The sequence below is a fragment of the Salvelinus sp. IW2-2015 genome, unplaced genomic scaffold, assembly GCF_002910315.2.
Source record: "Salvelinus sp. IW2-2015 unplaced genomic scaffold, ASM291031v2 Un_scaffold2343, whole genome shotgun sequence".
In the NCBI taxonomy this organism is placed as follows: Eukaryota; Metazoa; Chordata; class Actinopteri; order Salmoniformes; family Salmonidae; genus Salvelinus; species Salvelinus sp. IW2-2015.
The window spans coordinates 273,502-289,568 of record NW_019943668.1 but is presented as its reverse complement, the minus strand read 5'-3'; the positions used below and the strand labels follow the sequence as shown (position 1 = coordinate 289,568).

General features: G+C 45.7%; 2 protein-coding genes across 3 annotated transcripts; both read left to right on the top strand.

The window, feature by feature from the left end:
* Positions 1 to 25: 25 nt before the first annotated feature.
* LOC112073716 (1-phosphatidylinositol 4,5-bisphosphate phosphodiesterase eta-1-like) lies at positions 26 to 7,707 on the top strand. 2 transcript variants are annotated; one of them, XR_011476642.1, is made up of 4 exons: positions 26 to 324; positions 1,693 to 2,125; positions 3,021 to 6,892; positions 7,155 to 7,707. XR_011476642.1 is itself a non-coding variant. In XM_024140965.2 (3 exons), the coding sequence occupies exons 1-3, from the start codon at positions 301 to 303 to the stop codon at positions 5,921 to 5,923; spliced, it is 3,360 nt and encodes a 1,119-aa protein (XP_023996733.2). In that variant the 5' UTR covers positions 26 to 300; the 3' UTR covers positions 5,924 to 7,707. The 2 variants fall into 2 exon arrangements, 1 of the variants encoding a protein (XP_023996733.2); XM_024140965.2 differs by having other exon boundaries at positions 3,021 to 7,707.
* A 943-nt stretch (positions 7,708 to 8,650) lies between these two features.
* Positions 8,651 to 16,061, top strand: LOC112073720 (extracellular calcium-sensing receptor-like). Its single transcript, XM_070440262.1, has 10 exons — positions 8,651 to 8,896; positions 9,741 to 9,919; positions 10,134 to 10,237; positions 10,542 to 10,721; positions 11,018 to 11,749; positions 14,324 to 14,533; positions 14,607 to 14,730; positions 14,913 to 15,106; positions 15,201 to 15,482; positions 15,590 to 16,061. The coding sequence occupies exons 1-10, from the start codon at positions 8,652 to 8,654 to the stop codon at positions 16,010 to 16,012; spliced, it is 2,673 nt and encodes an 890-aa protein (XP_070296363.1). The 5' UTR covers position 8,651; the 3' UTR covers positions 16,013 to 16,061.
* Positions 16,062 to 16,067: the final 6 nt, after the last annotated feature.

The following is a 16,067-nucleotide window of genomic DNA, read 5'->3' as shown; positions in this document are numbered from 1 at the left end:
TCAGATCTGGGACCAGGCTAGTGAGATCAGATCTGTGACCAGGCTAGTGAGATCAGATCTAGGACCAGGCTAGTGGGATCAGATCTGGGACCAGGCTAGTGGGATCAGATCTGGGACCAGGTTACTGCTTCTCTGACCCTATAGAGAAGTAGGTGTCTGAAGGGGAAACATTAGTTTCAGCTTCTACGTATACATATATATTTTACAGCTAATTGTCATCCTTGCAACTCTCCCAAGCTAAGCTGGTACACTCTTCCTTTCCAGTGGAGTCCACTAGTCCTGAACCCCAGCTTTACCATAATGCACTTTCTAGGAGCCAACAAGGTATCCTGGGTAGATTCTGTGTGCTGCATGGCATCTGCATGGTTTCTAATGTGTGTTTGTGTGGTGAAGTGTATATGGTTTCAGATTATTTCTGTATGTTTACAACATCTAAGATTGGTATTTTTGTGAATGTGTTTTCTTTTTAGGTGATTTTCAAAGCATTTTCTGTCAGTCATTATTTGGTTAATATAATCAGAGCTCATGGCGTTACTAACAACACAGATAATGGTCAAAATAGAGGGAATATGTGAAAGAATTGCAGAGTGGCGCAATAGTCTAAGGCACTGCGTCTCAGTGCAAGAGGCATCACTGCAGTCCCTGGTTTGAATCCAGGCTGTATCACGTCCGGCTGTGATTGGAAGTCCAATATGGCGGCGCACGATTGGCCCAGCGTCGTCCGGGTTTGGCCCGGGGTAGGCAGTCATTGTGTAAAAGAATTTGTTCTTAACTGACTTGCCTAGTTAAATACAAAAAGAATACATTGCGAATGAGAGGGTTGTTAGACTGTGGTTACTGGGATGCTCTAGTGCCATCTATGGGGATGTCTTTGTCATGACGTGTGACATTTTTACCCATGGGGAAATTCTCAAATGCATTACCTTGACTCCCCGCATCCTCTCTCCTCGCCTCCTTCTCAAGACCGATTGGATGAGAAGGTCAGAGGGCAAGGACCTCTGACGTTCTCGTCCAATGGGTTTTGAGAAGGAGACGAGGAGCGATGACGCAAGGAATCAAGGAAATGCATTTGAGATTCTCCCCATGTGTTCTGCCTGTGAWTAACCTTAGGGGGAAGGGGAAATGCCAGCTCTGCAATTAATTTGAATTAATTTGAATGAATGTAAAGAATTTGTGTTGATTTGCTGAAAACATTTAGTTTTGTGAAGTGTGAAGTGTGTTACTGTGTTTTCAGTCTATATTGTGTGCATTGTGGTTGGAATACTGTGCTTGAAAAGCATGACAAATGTTATTTAACCTTCTCCCTCGCATCATGCAATTCATTTTTTCATGGGAAAAGCTAAACACAATTTCTCTCTCTCACCCTTATCTCTTCATACTTCCTCTCTCTCCCCTCCCTCTCTCCCCCTCCCTCTCTCTCCCGTCACTCTCTCCCCTCACTCTCTCTCCCTATCTATCTCCATGTCCTTCTCTCCCCCTCCCTCTCTCTCCCGTCACTCTCTCCCCTCAATCTCTCTCCCTATCTATCTCAATGTCCTTCTCTCCCCCTCCCTCTCTCCCCCTCCCTCTCTCTCCCCTCACTCTCTCTCCCTATCTATCTCCATGTCCTTCTCTCCCCCTCCCTGTCTCCCTATCCCTCTCTCCCCCCTCCCTCTCCTCCCTCTCTCCCCCCTCCCTCTCTCCACCCACCAGGGTCGTCCGCTGCGAGGCATCAGAGGCTTATTCAACAGGTCCTCTAAGTCGTCAGTAGACACCAGCTGTGGTTCGGCTCTCAGGAAACGCTCCATCAGTGACCTCCTCCTCCGACGCACCGCCAGCGCCCCCGCCAACCGACGCAAGAAAACCAAGATGAAGCTCGCTGAGTCCTCCACCTCCATATCAGACCGCAAGGCCTCCATATCAGACGGCAAGGACAGAGTGGGGSCCGGGGAAGGGGCTGGGAGGGAGGGCTCCAAGGACAGTGAAAGGGACAGGGAGAGGGTAAGGGTGGAGAGGAGCCCCCCACCTCACGCCCCCCTCTCCCACAGACCCGTCTCCATGCCTCTGGAGAGGCTACTGCAGGGACAGCTCTCCCTCTGCTCCCCCGAACAGGAGCAGACTGACCTGGGTGCAGACACACYYATCGGTGGGTAGACCTCCTCTGGASACCTAACACACTCTTACATCAACCATGATAATAAAAACAATATGTTCTGTAACAAGTAATATGTTAAAATTGACATCTAAGAAGAAACAGCAGTGATTTTCTCTGTTTGAATGAGGTTAGAGCMTCATGTTACCTATTTCTCAGAGCAATACATGATCCTGGTTTACCTGTAAAAGCAGAGCAACTAGTCTTGTCTGGTTTGGTTGCTACATGTGACATCACGCTTAGAGTTGAAGTTGTCATTGGTTGTGTTGCGCTCTCTTTGAAACAAATGTTTTTTTTTTTGTGGAAATGTAAACCGTTGTTTTGTTTCTAACCTGTCCTTTTTTCCCAAAAYATAGAAGAAGAAAAATCTGTTTCAATTGACACATCCAGGCAATCTATTGTTCCTCAATACTTTAACATGTCTTTTCTGTTCCTTCTTCACTCTGTGGTGCTTCTCTTTAGTAGAGAACTGACTAGGATATCGCGCCAGGTAAACCAAGACACCTCCTAAGGTTGCCTCATCCTTAAACATCCCAGTATTACATCATCCCACTGATGTAACTTTGTAAAAGTACTATTTCAAAATCAGAATTCTCCTTTTTTTGGTCAAAATTGATCCCATTTGACCATCTCTTCCGAAATGGATGTTTCCCCCAAAAAATGGATGTTTTCCCCCCAAAATGGATGTTCCTTCTGTTACCTGCACAGCCTCATTTTCCAACCCACTCTCACAGTCGTATTTGGTGGTACATTCCATTCGTCTCTGTGTTGCTATTGGCTCGTGTTGGACGGACTGTGTCGGTTGGTTGTTGGTTGGCTTGGTGTTCTACGTACGGCTGTGAAAATGTTTGAACATTTATTGACTGTCTAACTTCTCTGTTTTACATAGGAACATCCCCCTTTGACCGGCCCAGGTCCCACTCTGTGGAACTCCTCATCGAATCATCCASCTCCCTTGAACACAGTGTGTCCACCCCTTCCACCAATCACAACAACACACGGGATAGGACCACAGAGCTTGACCAATTAGACGAGACCTCMTACCTGGTCATTGGCCAAGGAGGAGGAAGTGTAGATGGTGACTCCAAAGAGCAATTAAAGGACAGAGTCAACCCACCCATCAAAGCTGAGGGCATTTCCTCTCGCCAAAGGACGTTGTGTTACCTGAGCAGGTCAACAAAGACAGAGAGCAACTGTTTACACGTACCTACTGAGAGCAGACCAGAGACAACATTACATAGTACAACAAACACGCCAGCACCTTCCTCCTCCTCTTCTTCCTCTGTCCCTTCTTCCTCTGTGCCCCCCCCCTCCCCACTCAACGTGGATCGGTCCGATCTGCAGAGCCCCGTCTCCCGGCAGGACAGCACCATCTCRCGACTCATTGATGCCGTATCCCTCGGCAACGACACCAGCTGCGGCTCGATCTCCGCTCTGATTGGCCAGTTTGACCTCACCGCTGACCAGACTGACCTCACAACGAACTCTGGCCCCCACGTTCTCAGTGTCATGTCCTGTCTGTTCCATCCCACTGTCCAGGACTCCAGCACACCCTATAAGGCCACCGTGGACTGTACCAYCCCATTTAAAGAYCCACAGACCACCACCTCCCCCCGCAAGGCAATGAACGGACCTATCACTCCTCGAAAGGCAAGCCAGACCCCTAACCACRCGAACCAGAACCTACTCCCACCCCACCCCAAGACCTCCCAYGCAGACYACCCTGCCCCCCTTCTCTTCTCCAGTCCTGAGACCACGGAGCTGGAGGAGGTCTATACCATCCTGGATGAGGAGRTCTTGTCTCCAGTCTCTGTCTACAACCTGAGGGAGCAGACCATAGGCAACATTCAGGCTGACTCTGAGGAGAGCACACCTATGGACAGCCTGGAGCCCTCCCCAGCCAAGGTGCCTCCTTGCCTGGGGACAGAGGCCAACGGCAGCTGGGTGGGCTCACGGAGGGGTGTAGTGGAGGTGGAGGAGCCAGGACAGGGCTATGGGGGTGTCAGTGATCCTACAGGGCTGTGGTCAGGGGGAGAGTGGGGGTTGTCATGGGGTTACAGGTGCCCGTCTGTCAACAGCACAGTGTCCGACCGGTTGCTGTTGTGCCAGGACTCAGCAGGAAGTCATCTGATGGAGGTGGAGATTAACGTGGACGAGGATCCACTGGAGATTTCCCTCACCTTACCGAGACACAACTGTACCTGGGTCGCTACCAGCCCAACCAAACAATACGCTGCTCCCCAAAGCCAGTTTACCCAACTAAACCCCTCTCCCCGGTACGCACCCCAACTCTCCCAGTGTCCTTCCCCCCTCAAACAATCCTCACACCAGCCCTCCCCTCGCAACACCCCATCAATAACCCCTCAAACCCAGCCCTCCCTCTTCAAAAGGCCCCCCAACCCCAGCACCCTCCGCCTGAACAGCCACCCCTCCACCCACAGCAGGGCTGAGCTCTCCTTTGAGAACAGCAGAGACATTACCAGAGCCTACACCCAGCAGCACAGCTACAGTGGACCCACCCAGGCCCAGACCAGGGGCTACCARGGTGGACCCACCCAGSCMCAGACCAGGGGCTACCAGGGTGGACCCACCCAGGCCCAGACCAGGGGCTACCAGAGTGGGCACACCCAGCCACAGGCCAGGGGCTACCAGGGTGGGACAGGGGAAGGTCAGGATCGGGGTGAAGCATCAACCTGCTTCCAGAATGGGTTGTCCTCCTCTGAGTGTCTGCCTGGTCTGTCTAGTATGTCTGGTTCAAGGTATGTTAGCTTCCCCAGAGACCGAGGCCTGTACTCCCCTATCTCAGATTGTGATGTGGCCTATAGCCATCTAGACTACAACTGCTTCAGGCCCTCTGCTACCTCGGCATCCCCCTACACCCATCTGCAACCCCAGCCCCAATCAAATACCCAGCCCCTGCCCCAGGCCCAACCCCAATCACACACCCAACCCCGACCCCAATCACACACCCAGGCCCAGCCCCAGTTCCAACCCCGTTCTGGCCCCCCACCGCTGCCCCTCTCGGGCCCCACCCTTGCCCCTCCTCTACCTATCCCCAGACCACCCACAGCCCCCAGCCCCTGCAAGTCCAAGTCTCTGGGTGACCTGACATCAGAGGACATCTCCTGCAACTTCCACAGCAAGTACAACATCATCAGCCGCAGCTTCATCACACCCTGTATGAAGGAGCGGAGGAAGATGAGGGGCYTAGGGGGTCTGTCCCAACGGCTGCAGTCTGCAGACCCCCTCACTGAGCAGCTCCGCAAACTAGTCACCCTGGAGGGGGATGACAGAGACCGGGACAGACCCCAGTCTCCCCAGCTGCCCCAGTTACCTCAGTTACCCCCCAAACCCTTCATTCCCCCATCACGCCCCTGCCCCCCCTCAAACTTTGTCCCCGATGCCCAGGAGGATTCCCCCCCCCTCCTCTCCCGCCGCCTTTCCTCTCGGAGCCAGAGCCGTGTCCGTCACATCAACAATCGCGCTCGAGAGAGGCWGCRGGAGGCTCTRAAGTCCCRGGACATGAGCRCCCCCTCCAGCGTGGGAGGGGTAGTGCTGCGTRCTAAAGTAGCAGCAGGTCAGAACCCCCCAGCTAACAGACACTCCACAGGCTCCTACATAGCGGGCTACCTGGACCAGCTGGAGGACAGGGGGCTGCCTGAGGGGGCGTGCACCACACTAGGGTATGGATTTGGAGATCACTATGGTGATCATTATCATGATGACTCTCTGCTGCCCACAGACTCATGTATAAGATCAGAACCGGAAGTCTACTTCCTGCTCAGACTCTGAACACACTTCCTGGTTATCACCTACATAGAATGATGCATAATGTACTTCCAGAACACAGAAAATCAGCTTCCTGCTTACAACCGAGAAAAAACAAAAAGATATATCCTGGTTGGTCTGTCCAATAATATAGGTATAAAGTCARCTACCTGATTAGGTATGACATTTTGTCTGTAAATGTAAAAATGTCCTTATCAGAATGTTCTGTAAATGTAATTTGGAACAGACTGTAAACCACTTCCTACTTTGATTGTACCTGTTTCCTGTCCTGCCTGTTCCTGTAATTCTACTTCCTGTTCAAGCTAACTCCACCTACAATGAAGCAAAAAATTTGAAACTTTCCAAATGTGTTTTACTCTGAAGGGAAGTGTTGTCTTGGTGTTTGTACATTTTAAATGTGTATTGGTATTATCAGAGGCCCGCTGGGCACAGACGTCAATTCAACGTCTCTTCCACGTTGGTTCAACGTCATTTTAGTTGAAATGACACAGAAACAACGTTGATTCAACCAGTGTGTGTACCCAGTGAGGAACGTGATCTGTTTCCTCAGAGAGCTTCCTCGAGTCTTCCTTTCTCCTCTAAGTGTTCTCTATGTCAGTGTTGTTTGTAAATATTCTACTGTACATTCGTTTTTTAATGGACGGTGGTGTTATGTAGTTGACTGTACATCCGGTTTTCCGCATGTTAAACGTGGACATGTCCAGCATGACTATGCATCTATCTGTCGACATCACAGTGCACTACTGTCTTTGTACAGAACAAGTAATAGTGGGATTGGTTGAAATACAGTACATAGACAGTACAATACAGTACATAGACAGTACAATACAATACATAGACAGTACAATACAGTACGTAGACAGTACATAGACAATACAATACATAGACAGTATAATGCAGTACAATACAGTACATAGACAGTACCATGCAGTACAATACAGTACATAGACAGTACACTACAGTACATAGACTGTGCAATACTGTACAATACAGTACATAGACAGTACATAGACAGTACAATACAATACATAGGCAGTACAATACAGTACATAGACAGTACAATGCAGTACACTACAGTACACTACAGTACATAAACTGTGCAATACTGTACAATACAGTGCATAGACAGTACATAGACAGTACAATACAGTACATAGACAGTACAATACAGTACATAGACAGTACAATACAGTACATAGACAGTACAATGCAGTACATAGACAGTATAATACAGTACATAGACAGTACAATACCGTACAATACAGTACACTACAGTACATAGACTGTGCAATACATTGCAATACAGTACAATACAGTACACTACAGTACATAGACTTGCTTGCTCGGACTTCTCGCTTTCTACGATTTTAAACACTATCACATACTTTTTGAGTTTAAATGCTTTTATTTTTATAATTACTTTAATACAGACTGAAAAGAAACAAAATGTAAAAAAGATGTTGGGTCTGGTTATTACATGTTTTCCTTCAGTTGAAATGGTTACAAGAACAGAAACACAGTGGACTAGGTAGATACGGCTTTTGGTCTGGACCAGGCTGCATGATTTTATTCTTCTTTTTAGTGTTAAACCCATCTTATTTTCAGTGTTAAACCCATCTTATTTTCAGTGTTAAACCCATCTTATTTTCAGTGTTAAACCCATCTTATTTTCAGTGTTAAACCCATCTTATTTTCAGTGTTAAACCCATCTTATTTTCTTTGTATGGTCGCTCAGAAGATTAATGTGAGCATTTTCCTACCGATGCAATAAAATTCTGAAAACTTTTTACACGGCAATTGTGTCTGTTTGTCCTCTATTTTCTATCTGGATTGTGTGTCTCAGTCTGTATAGTCCACTATCTTTCTCTTCAGCGGTCTACCAGGGCTAACGGTCTCTCTCACACTCTTTTAATTGTTTAACGAGGTTGCAACTACTGAGGTATACACGTGATCTTGTCATGGGTATGTGGCACGCACGCACGCACGCACGCACGCACACACCACACACACACACACACACACACACACACACACACACACACACACACACACATCCCCTTCCTCAATGCCTGTGTTATTGTATCTTGCTGTGTGTGGATAATGGGTAGATAATAGGATGTAATTGCTTGTGAAATGAGCAGTAATGGAGATGAGAGTAGCACACCTGTGACCAGCTAAATCCTCAAAAACATATTGTTCAAAATAAGAAGTCCCCCTGTCACCTCTTACTTATCTTTCTGTGTCAAGCTATTGTCACTAACACTCAGGAGGCCTGTGATTTAAGTTTTCAGTGTGTCATCTTGTTTACTCCATGTATTCTCTATGATCTCTGGTCATTATAAATACCCTCCCTTACCCTCCACTGGGCCAGATCAGGGAAGGCTGCTGTCAGACCCAAAGCTGGGATATGGAGACTTGTTGACTGCAGTCCTGTGATATAGAGACTTGTTGACTGCCCAAACAGCTCATGCTTGTGTTCACCTGACGGAGAACCACTGAGGCTGATCTGTGCTACATCTTAACAGGGAAGAAGTCCGTCAGGCTGGATGTTCAGACAGGGAGGATTTCGGATCACAATCTTTACACTCTTGTAACTCATCTGTACGTTTTATCAATATCACTGTGCTGTAGCGTTTCATGTTTTTACCAGTATATAGAAACTGCATTGGGGGTGGCTTTGGTCTGGTCTGGTCAACTTCCTGCCTGCCTGTGTGTTCAGAGGAGCTCCCCCATGTCCCTCTGGTTCWGCTGGCTGACACCGGCCATTCCCCTGCTACTGCCCTGGCTGGTCAGGCATGGGGTAGGGATGGCTCAGGCAACCGTGTGTTCACGGTGGGACCATTCAGTCGGTCTGGATGACATTGGTCTATCCCAGGAAGGTGATGTGGTGATCGGGGCTGTCTTCCCTATCCATCACCTCCCCCCTGCTCCAGACCTAAGCTTCAGCCAACACCCTGACCTGCAGTCCTGTGTCAAGTAAGTTCCTTTTCGGTTATTTCTGTTCTCTTTTTTTTTTAATCGCACTTTGACCTTTTTTTGTGACTTTGTTTTCAAAGGATGTGAAATTTTATCTTTGTTTATTCTTTTGATGTTAAGTCATTTTTTTAATTGTTTTTATTTTGTAACAGCATTTCATTTTAGCAGGGGTGCTTTTCCTTCATTTGAATCATCTTTCTTTGAAAAAAATGTTTTTCTTTTCTGATATGATCTGAATGTTGTTGTCTTCAGAAGATGTTTTGACTACTGGGATGGAACATGTTCCTTTTTCATTTATTTATTTTTTACACGGAATCGTAATCACTTCAAAAATCAAATGTTCATCGTTTTGCGATCMATTTTAAATCTGATATTAACAAATTGTCTGCAAAAACAATTAACATTTAATTATTATGATCTTTGTTTTTTTTATCTAACTTATTTGCTAAAAGTACCATTGTTTTCTCCTCAGATGTTTAGCACGGTTCTCTGTCTGAGTACAATGAGGGAAGGCATATTTCTTGAAAATGCAAAAACACTTAAATAATCTCGCTGTTATAGAGTGTGGTATTTTTCCATTGTCAACTTGATTCTCAGTCTAAACGGATAAGATTGATGTTCAACATTAAATCCGTTTTTTAGTGCTGTTTATTAAGGTTAATGTTGTTTCTCCTCATGATCAATCACATTAATCTGATTACAAGGTTACACCATGCTCAATTACACATGTTGAATTTTGATCTGTCATCTCTCTCTATCTCTCTCTCTCTCTCTCTCTCTCTCTCCCTCTCCCTCTCTTTCTATCTCTCATGTTTATCTTCTCATCTCACATCCCTGTTCTCAGTTTCCAGGAGGATCCGTTGAGATGGGTGCACGCACTGGTGTTCGCAGTGGACGAGATTAACCGTAACCCCTTCCTGCTGCCGGGAGTCCGGCTGGGCTACCGTGTCCTGGACAGCTGTGGTCAGCACCCCTGGAGCCTGCGAGGGGCACTGTCCCTGGTGTCAGGGGGGAACCTCAGATGTGAAACTACAGAGCTTTCTAACTTCAAATGTGATTCTAACCTCAACCTAAGCATAACCTTTACCTAAAATTAAAATGGATTGAAAAGTATTCACCAAATAGCCATTAATACTGTGAAGAATCCTACACTAAATGAATAGCAAATAGCTCATGTATGCTATCATGTCGTTCTGATTATAGAATCATGTTTATATGTTATGTGTATCCTGTTCAGCATGGCCATCAAGTGCCTCCCGTGTTCCTCTGGTCATTGGTGATGCATCGTCCACTCAGTCCATCATCCTGGCCAGGACCCTGGGGCCCCTCTCTGTGCCTGTGGTCAGTCTCTCTCTCTCTCTCTCTCTCTCTCTCTACACAACCAGGAAATACTGTGGCTAGAAACATTACCATATTGCTTTAATTCATCATATTTCAGATTGTCTAGTATTTAATGAGACATTTTAAGAGGGTATTTAGTACTTCATTAAAATGTGATTAACGTTATTGTGTTGATCTGCTCTCAGTCTCTCTCTACAACCAGGAAATTCATACCTAGAAAGATTGCCATAATGATTTAATTAATTATAATTCAGCTGGTCTAGTATTTAGTGAGAAATGATTGATTGAATGGTGTTATCCTCAGATCAGTTACCAGGCCAGCTGTGGCTGTCTCAGTGACAGACAGGAGTTCCCTAACTTCTTCAGGACCATCCCCAGTGATGTCTACCAAGCCCTCACTATGGCCCGGCTCACCTGGCTCTTGGGATGGACCTGGGTCGGGGCTATCGCTGCAGACAATGACTACGGTCGTCAGGCCATACAGGTCTTTCTTTATCTTTTCATTTTGTTGTTGGTTGCTACTCTTCTTTATTGAAGACACTTGTCTGTTGTTTTATTTATTATTATTTAGTTAGTTATATGTTTCTTTATATTAACTTTGACTTTTGACTTTATTAATTCTTGGTCACTGTTTACAGAAATGTAGAATTTACATACTACACAATTGCAAAGAAATTGATGGTATTTCTAATACTGGATACTGTTGTATTTTATTTTTAACTTCTACATCAGTATTTTGACTATTTGTCACGCTCCCTGTGSTTCATATTTGATCCGCAGGTGTTTGAGGCGGCGGTTCGGGGAACGGGGGTGTGCCTGGCGTTCTTTGAGACCCTCAACCGGGCGAACCTGGTGAGGGATGTGGAGCGAGCAGCAGACACGGTCCAGGCCTCGACAGCACGGGTGATCCTAGTCTTCCTCTGGTACACTGACATAGAGGCGTTACTCCTGGAGCTGGGGAGGAGAAACGTGACGGACAGGCAGTTTCTGGCCAGTGAGGCATGGAGCACCAGTGGACAACTGCTACGGAACCCCGCCCTCTTTAATGTCTCTCGGGGCGTTGTGGGTGTGGCAATCCGTAGTGCACCTATGCCTGGCTTTGAGGCCCACCTTCGAAGTCTCCACCCCTCTCGTCGTCCCAGAGACGTGCTGTTGAAGGAACTCTGGGAAACGGAGTTTAAGTGTAGCCCTGGAGCAGCACATGCCCACGACACGTCTCTGCTCCSCTCTCCCCTTCCTCCAACCCCCTCGGAGTCACTATCACACCCCCCTYCTCCCACCTCCAGTTCCCCCCGTCCACGCCTGGCCTCCTGCAGTGGGGCAGAGACTCTGGAGGYGGTGCAGAGCCCCTTCACAGATACCTCTCAGCTGAGAATAACCTATAACGTGTACCTGGCTGTGTATGCTGCAGCCCACGCCATCCACAGCCTGCTGTCCTGCCCCCAGAGAGACAGCCCTGCCTGGGGCAGCAGCTTCACCTGCTCCCCTCCTCACAACATCAGCCCAGCAGAGGTACACACACATCTAYTGCATGTTCACTAGAATTGCTTATGCAAATGTTAATTAATATTATGAAATATTCATGTCCACTTAATAGTTGCTATGGGGATATGTTTTGAGCAGGGTTGGGGAGTAACGGATTAAATGTTATTCGTTACATGTAAGGGATTACAAAAAAAACGGTAAATGTAATCCTTTACCAGCAAAAAATATTGTAATCAGATTAGAGAYTTTTCAAAAACTAGACGATTACTTCGAAGATTACTTTTAAATTCAGAAATTATATTTGAGGAAAAAAAGTATTTTACACTTCTCTGGTTTCATAATAACTTTCAAACCAGCATGGAAAAAAGGCGCACATTTAAATTAAGTCTACGGCGATACGGATATCACTTATTATTGATATCTACATAGTATCTACATAGTGCTTCTCTCTCATTTAGCTATTTGCACCTTACGGATTGTGGTTGTTGTGGATGGCTGTTCACAAATCTAAATGCGTATTTGAACCCAATAATGATTGAATTCAAGAAGTTTAAGCTGCCTTATCAATCATTATTTTTTGAAACGAGTGGGACAGCCTGTGAAAAATGCATTCTTGCAACAGCTACATATTGCGGATCACAGCCTATGGATCAAAAGTGGGGKTTTTATTCCTCAATCTAATTTATGCAGATAAATTGGCCTAATGTGACGTTGTATAAAGGATTGGAGACAGGCGCAGGAATTCGTAAAAGGGGGTTTTAATACTCCAAGTAAAAATACAACATGACGTGAAAGGCACGGGGACGAAGCTCAAAACAAACACGTATACAAAAACACAGGGATGTAACCCAAACAAAAGAGCGAAGTTAAACCTCTAATAAATACACGGGACGATCTACCGTCCTGTGGGTTTTCAGTCCAACCCTAATTTAACACACCTGATTCTACTAATTAGCTTCTCAACAAGACCTTAACTAGCTGAATCAGATACGCTAAATTAGGGTTGGACTGAAAACCTACAGGACAGTAGATCTCCAGGAAGAGGGCTGGGCAGCCCTGCGGTAGTTCCTACATCCATTTTTTGACATATAAATTATATATATATACAGTACCAGTCAAAAGTTTGGACACAYCTTCTCATTCAAGGGTTTTTATTTATTTTTACTATTTTYCAGATTGTAAAATGATATTGAAGAAATCAAAACTATGAAATGACACATATGGAATCATGTAGTAACCAAAAAAGTATTTAAAAAAWCTAATATATTTCATATTTGATATTCTTCAAAGTAGCCACCCTTTGCCTTGATGACAGCTTTGCACACTCTTGGCATTCTCTCAACTAGCTTCACCTGGAATGCTTTTCCAACAGTCTTGACGGAGTTTCCACATAAGCTAAGGACTTGTTGGCTGATTTTCCTTAGCTATAGTCCCACTAAGCGCAAACCAGATGGGATGGCGTATCGCTGCAGAATGCTGTGGTTAAGTGTGCCTTGAATTGCAAATACATCGCAGACAGTCACCAGCAAAGCACCATCACACCTCCTTCTCCATGCTTCACGGTGGGAACCACACATGCGGAGATCATCTGCTCACCTACACTGCGTCTCACAAAGACACAGCGGTGGGTCTGCATGAGAGCCAGTTTCATCATAGCGCCTGGTGGTTTTTGTGACTGACCTTCATGTCTTAAAGTAATGATGGACTGTCGTTTCTCTTTGCTTATTTGACCTGTTCTTGCCATAATATGGACKTGTTTTTTTACCAAATAGGTCTATCTTCTGTATATCACCTCTACCTTGTCACAGCACAACTGAATGGCTCAAACGCATTAAGAAGGAAATAATTCCACAAATTAATTTATAACAAGGCAATTAATTAAAATGCATTCCAGATGACTACCTCATGAAGCTGGTTGAGAGAATGACAAGAGTGTGCAAAGCTGTCATCAAGGCAAAGAGTGGCTACTTTGAAGAATCTCAAATATGAAATATATTAGATTTTGCTAACACTTTAATACTGTGTGTATATATATATATATATATACACACAGTATTAAAGTGTTAAAAAAATCTAATATATTTCATATATATTTATATTTGCTGGTATATATATATATATATATATATATATATATATATATATATATATATATATATATATATATATAGTAACAGTCCAAAGTTTTTATACACCTACTCATTCAAGAGTTTTTGACCTTGGTTTTCAATGTAAAGATATAATTTAATCGTATTATTATATGTAGTAGAAAACGATRGGTTAGAAGAAGCCTACATTACCAACCCATTGAGTGAAATKTAACATCCATATATGGCCAGCTATGTAAACTTTAACATTGATTTATCCTGCAATAGATGTCGTTCAATTGGTAACATACTTTTGTCTTCTTCAAATGCCTCTTAAGGGGAAAGTAATTCAGATTACGTTACTGAGTTTGTTACATTACCGATTACAATTTTGGACATGTAACTAGTAACTGTAACAGATTACATTTAGAAARTAACCTAGGCAACCCTGGTTTTGAGTTATTACATCATAATAACAGTGTGATGGTCATGTTTGTGTCTCCTCTCGTCCAAGCTGTTGCAGCACCTGAACCAGGTTAACTTCACCACTCCACTTGGGGAGCCGTTTTATTTCCGGGGCGCGGACGTCCCTGCTGTCTACGACCTTGTGAACTGGCAGGCCACGCCCCAGGGGTYGCTCAAACTTGTCACGATTGGCCGAGTAGAGGGGTCCAATATCCTCATCGACCAATCAGCCATCCAGTGGAACGCAGGATCTAATATRGTAAGTAAGACCATTTTTAAAACATGAACTGAAAGGTTTTGTTTAATTGAAATTCATTTCATGGCATGGACAGGTACCTGTGTCAGTGTGCAGTGACAGCTGTCCCCCAGGCACCCGTGTAGCCAGGAAGAAGGGGGAGCCTGTCTGCTGCTTCGACTGTATCCCCTGTGCTGAGGGAGAGGTCAGCAACAYCACAGGTCAGTGAACTGTAATGTTGGGGTAGAATATAATTTAAGACAATGAAAGGGCATTCTTAATTAGCTTTGCCGTTATTGACCTGATCTCTCTTGAATAAAATATTATACCTTAATTAATACTTATTAGACTGAATAAGTAATTATGCTTTTCAATTATCATAGTAACGTGTTCAATCTCCCAGGCTCTCTACAATGTGACCGCTGTCCTCTGGAGTTCTGGTCCAACAGCAATCGGACCGCCTGCGTCCCTCGTCAGCTCGAGTTCCTCTCCTTCAGCGACACTATGGGCGTCACTCTGACCACTGTTGCCGTGTGCGGCACCGTGGCAACAGCGGCTGTGTTTATGCTCTTTGTGTACCACCGCCACACCCCTCTGGTAAGAGCTTTGATAAAGTGTTAAATCGGGTACGGGATCAAATGGAGAACTCTTCTATGGTATCATGTATGTCTAACCATTCTTTTCATTCCAGGTGCGGGCCAACAACTCAGAGCTGAGTTTCTTGCTTCTCCTGTCACTCAAGCTCTGCTTCCTGTGTTCGTTGGTGTTCATTGGGCGTCCCTCGGCGTGGTCGTGTCGGATCCGCCAGGCGGCGTTTGGGGTCATCTTCGTGCTCTGTCTCTCCTGCCTCCTTGTCAAGACCATCGTGGTTCTGGCTGCGTTCCGCTCAGCCAGGCCCGGTGCTGGGCAGYTGATGAGGTGGTTTGGACCCGTTCAGCAGAGAGGGAGTGTYTTCCTCTTTACCAGTGTTCAGGTGAGAGCTTTAATATTGAAATAACTTCAAGTCACCTAACTGAATGAATCACTACTTTACTGTATAAGATGAGTAAGAGGAGTTTGTAATTGTGTTTGTAATCGCAGGTGATCATCTGTGCCGTGTGGCTGTCGATAAGTCCTCCCCTGCCTTACCGTGACCTAGGCCTCAAGGGGTCTAAGGTTATCCTGGAATGTGAGATGGGYTCTGTGGCCGGCTTCTCTCTGGTGCTGGGYTACATMGGCCTGCTGGCCTCCCTYTGTCTCMTCTTAGCCTTCCTGGCCAGGAAACTCCCAGACAACTTCAACGAGGCCAAGTTCATCACCTTCAGCATGCTGATCTTCTGTGCCGTATGGATCTCCTTCGTCCCTGCCTACGTCAGCTCTCCTGGGAAGTATGCTGACGCTGTGGAGATATTCGCCATCTTAGCCTCCAGCTTTGGGCTGCTGTTCTGTCTGTTTGCTCCAAAGTGTTTCATCCTCCTCCTGAGACCAGAGAGAAACACCAAGAAACACATGATGGACAAATAGAAACCACCAAGAAACACATGATGTCCAATTAGAAACCACCAACAAACACATGATG